Source organism: Bidens hawaiensis, unplaced genomic scaffold (genome assembly GCF_021521415.1).
Source record: "Bidens hawaiensis isolate Kalapana, Puna unplaced genomic scaffold, B.hawaiensis_p1.1 tig00017565_1, whole genome shotgun sequence".
Lineage (NCBI taxonomy): Eukaryota > Viridiplantae > Streptophyta > Magnoliopsida > Asterales > Asteraceae > Bidens > Bidens hawaiensis.
The window spans coordinates 458526-463036 of NW_027492654.1; the positions used below are offsets into that span (position 1 = coordinate 458526).

Genomic DNA, 4511 nt, shown 5'->3' on the forward strand with positions numbered 1-4511 from the left:
TTTTTATTTATTTATTTGTTGCTAAATCTTGTTAATTATCTTCCTTGAATCCCAAGCAACACTTAGAACCTTCTAGACCTTCTTTTCCTTGACTTTCAAACCACAATCTATATGCAAATAAATCAAAACTCGTAAGTGAATTAATCATGTAATCAATGACGAGCAAAACGAGCATAAACTTCTCATAAAATGATAGAAAGAATTAAGTTTAACGTGAAAGACACCAAAAGATTTAAAACAAGAAAAGCATACAATACTTAACTCAAAACTTAATTAAATAAAAGATAAACGAAACTCGAACTAAAACGAACTCAAAACATTAAATATACAAAACTTTACAGGGGATTCGAGATGTATAAATACATGTATATCAAACAACTTTCATGTTGTCCTTATAAACTCGTTGTTGTTCAACTATCACAATAGTCTTATAATAAATATAAAAATGAAAAATTTGTCTATGATTTTTAAGACTGAATATTTGTAAAAAAAATAAAAATTTATAGTTGTTGTCTATGATTTTTAAGAGTGAATAGTTTTTGTTCAACTATCACAATAGTCTTATAATAAAGAAAATATATTTATGACACGTAATTATTATATTAATATTTTTTTATATTCAGTATGTTTAACAAAAAAATATTTTATGGGTTTCAATCAATAGAGATTGACCAATTAATACGGTATGCTGAATTTATAATCAATATTATATTTAGAACCAATATTTTTTTTCTTTCTCATCAAGAGAAGTGATTTTGAAAAGAATTTGATAATGATAATTAATCTTAAAATGTCATGTGTTCAGAATTATTTTCTTTTATTAGTATAGATAGATAAAGTATTAAAATATATATTTTTTAATTAATGACATACATATCATTTTCATTTTAGAAATTTGAAAAGTCAAGCACATCATTTTATATTAATCTATTATTGATTTATTGGGATTATGTTTAATTTATTGGGTAAATATTTTACATGGGCTATATTGGTGATTGAACACTCTTGTTATTTTGGAAAAATATTTATTGTGGCACTCTCATGTGGACATAAAAATTTTCACTAATATTTTCCATCAAATATACGTAATGATTTAACTAACAACACAATTATTTTTTAATATATTTTAATATAAAAATATGAGTGGATACATGTAATTGATTGGATATGATTATGGTCCCACACCGCCCTTGCTCCGTTAACCTTAACATAGTAGCAATCAAAGGGGCAACCTGCCTTTGGCGTCCTCTTCTTAACCATGTAATATGTTTTCACAAAAGAAATATGGATGAGGTGTTACAAGTGCTACCTCACAAGAAGTTGTAGGGTGAAGACTATAGTGAAGGAGTGTTTATACAGTAATCAATTTTCGACATGAATATAAATATGTATTTGTAAGAATTGATATAGTAAAAGCAAGATAGACATTACGCACGTTTTCCCTCTGTACATGGCGTCCTCTTCTTCACCATGAAATATGGTTTTTATACCAGTGTCTCGTGGACGTGTTGAGTAACCATATATATGTAAGTATATCCTCCATCTCATGTCTTTACTAGGAATGACACACATCGTTGCACTCCGGAGACTTACATATATTAAACCATATGTTGTGGACAATGCGAAAACTTTGCAAAGCCTAGCCACATAGGCCAACTAGGGTGCGAAACATTGCCACATACCGAGCATGGTCGCACGAGTTAGGGCCAATTGAGCTAAACAAGATATGAATCACATTTGGGAAATCAATGTAGATTTTGTATAACAACATTTCATAACACATTAAAAGTAACAAATAAGTAGTGAAATTACAAATATACCCATACAAGTATATAATTATAAACTAAGAAAGAGATCTAAAGAGGACAAAATGGTCTACCCGACCGAGCCCTATGACTAGGAATCACAAAATGCCTCAACCGTCCTTCCTCCTCGGACAAATACCCGTCACATAAAAACGTCTTTGAAAATTTATCTTCCACCTCCCTATTGACATCGTGCACAAACACATCTGTCTCTCCCTCGGCCCGGTTCCGCCCCATTAGGCCCGCCGTGTAGATCGCCTTCATCCGCCCTGGAGCACCATCATGGTACCCGGTTGGAGCATCCACCATTATCAAGTCCCATTCCACATCATACACTTCATCCGGCAAGTTCCTTTTCATCGACAACTCGCATTTTGAAACTCTTGGGTCCTCGACTACCTTACACTCTTCTCGTTTTCCTATTTCCATTAAATCGGACGCGTGCGTCACCTATCAAATAAAATATATTAGTTAGTGTTTATTGTAGTTATATCACTCTACCTGTCAAATAAAATATATTAGTTAGTGTTTATTGTAATTATCATTACCATTATTAGACAATGTGACTTTGTTAAAATTACTTTATAATTATTCTTATTATAATTTGATTAAGTTTTTTTTTTTTTTTTGTTAGGGATGTAGACGAGCCTAGCTATGCGAAGCAATGTAGAGCTCGAGTTCAACTTGTTTATCTTAACAATTGAAATACTGACCTCTAGCTCGGCTTGTAAAAAGTTAGATACAGCTCGTGACTCATACAGCCAGCTCGCTTATTTAAAAAAAAATAATTTTATATTTTTGCAAATACATTGCTATAAAAATATATTTTCCACGCATAATTAATAAACTACAAAATTTATAATATATACATATTATTTTATTAAATATAGGCTTTTATTTAAACGAGCCAAATGAGCAAGCCAATACTTTTAAACCGAGCCGGTCTGACTATTCGCTGACAAGCAGGCCGGCCCGGATGCATTGAGTCGATTTTAAAACCGAGAACTTTAAACGAGCCTACCTTGGTGTCATAAACGACATGGTAAGTCTCCAAATCAGGAAACTTTGACTGAATCTGCTGAATCCACGACTTATCTTCCTCAAGAAACACAGTCCGGCCACCATGGTTTAAAGTAGCCCACATCGGAGAGTCATAACCCAACCCAAAGACCAAGAAATTACAGGGGGCTTTCTTATTAAGAACCCTGAGACTAACGGAGATTTCTTTAAAGGTTTGTTGTGGGGTGATGTTGGAAGTGACGTAATGCACGAGGGTTTCAGCAGTGGCCAGAGAAAGCTTATTGCATGTGTGAGATGATGATGAGTCGGGTAATGGGTTTGTGATTGGAGGACAGGAGAGTGGTTTGGTGGTGGGTAAGGAGGATGATCGGAGTAGGATGACGAGAATGAAGACGAGGAGGAAGGATATGGCGAGGAGGATGGGTTTGACGGCGAAGATGGAATTGGAATTGGATGGTTTGTTGGTTCTCATCATGGTGGTGGTGGTGGTGGTGGTGGTGGTGAGAGAATGAGTGTTATTTGAAGTGGAGGTGAGGGAGGGGTGGGTGAGACGTGGAGGAAGAGACAAATAAAATAATGGGAAAGAAGGAGAAACGTTACATTAGACATGATATCAGGTTATAAAAATGTTACTCCGTATTTATTAATTAATTTGTGTCAACTTTAGTAACAAATTTAACAAGCCTATATAGTTTTGTAGTTGTTACCTTGGGCTTAGAAATATCAGGTTTGTTTATAGGCAAACTGTATCAAAAGCAAAAACTGAAAAAATTGATAAGCTTGAGAGCGCATATGTCGAGAATTAACATGTCTTCGTATCTTTTGCTTTTGATATATTTTGGTCTCTTGTCTTATATGTTGGTACACTTCTTAAAAGAGTTCAGAGGATCGTGTATATATAGTAACATATCGACACTAATAAACGGTAACTTTGTTTTTAGTAAGAGTGGATTTGTCATTTAAAAGTGAATTGTGGTTTAGCTTGTTGTCTGTTTATCTGTCTCTATGTTGTAATTGGATCTTTTTGAGAAATAATACTTGTTTAATTTATCGGTGTAAAGTAGCGTTAGGAGTTATATTTGTTGTTAAGAAAAAGTAACAAATTTAAGTATGTTTATATATTTTTGGGTGAGAAAGCAGCATATGTTTTAGGTAACTTTCAACTAAATAGTTTGATGAATCAATTGAGTGACGGAATCAAAATTTTTTATTGAGTTTGATTAAAAAAGAACGACTACGTTAGATATTGTATTAGTAAGTATTTTTATTGACATAAGTGTCGGCATACCTTGGAGCCTTTAGTTTCATACATGAACCTAAATTAAATCATATTTGTAAACGAAGTTATACCATTTATGGTTATTTGTAACCTAAGTTATATCATTATAAGTTGTCATGATTTTTCAAAATAAGAATGGTCGAATTGTAAATCACACAAATAAGTACATAACCAATGTAGGAGTACGTGAACAACTTTAAATTGGGTCGAACGGTTATTGTGTCGATTGGTTGAACTGGCTTGAACTGGATTTTCTAAAGAAATGCTTTTTTTTCTTATTGAAATTCTTATTTACCGAGTGATTTACTACATCAGGCTAAACATTATATTTATTTGTGTGTCCGTTAAAGCAATTGGTTTGATCACCGGTCAAACATCATGTTTCCATATTATACCAGTTGTGTTTG

At 33.0% G+C, this 4511-nt stretch overlaps 1 protein-coding gene across 1 annotated transcript; it reads right to left on the reverse strand.

The window, feature by feature from the left end:
• Window positions 1-1601: 1601 nt before the first annotated feature.
• On the reverse strand, window positions 1602-3432 carry LOC143554193 (glucuronoxylan 4-O-methyltransferase 3-like). The gene is made up of 2 exons (XM_077044022.1): window positions 2827-3432; window positions 1602-2255 (listed from the first exon to the last, which is right to left on the reverse strand). Exons 1-2 carry the CDS (start codon window positions 3298-3300, stop codon window positions 1857-1859), a joined length of 873 nt encoding a protein of 290 aa, XP_076900137.1. The 5' UTR covers window positions 3301-3432; the 3' UTR covers window positions 1602-1856.
• Window positions 3433-4511: the final 1079 nt, after the last annotated feature.

Excerpts from the sequence above, each read along its gene's own strand:
- LOC143554193 (XM_077044022.1), bottom strand. The coding sequence starts at position 3,300 with ATGATGAGAACCAACAAACCATCCAATTCCAATTCCATCTTCGCCGTC. Across the intron at positions 2,256-2,826 it reads ATGTCGTTTATGACACCAAG|GTGACGCACGCGTCCGATTT; the intron begins GTAGGCTCGTTT and ends TTTATTTGATAG.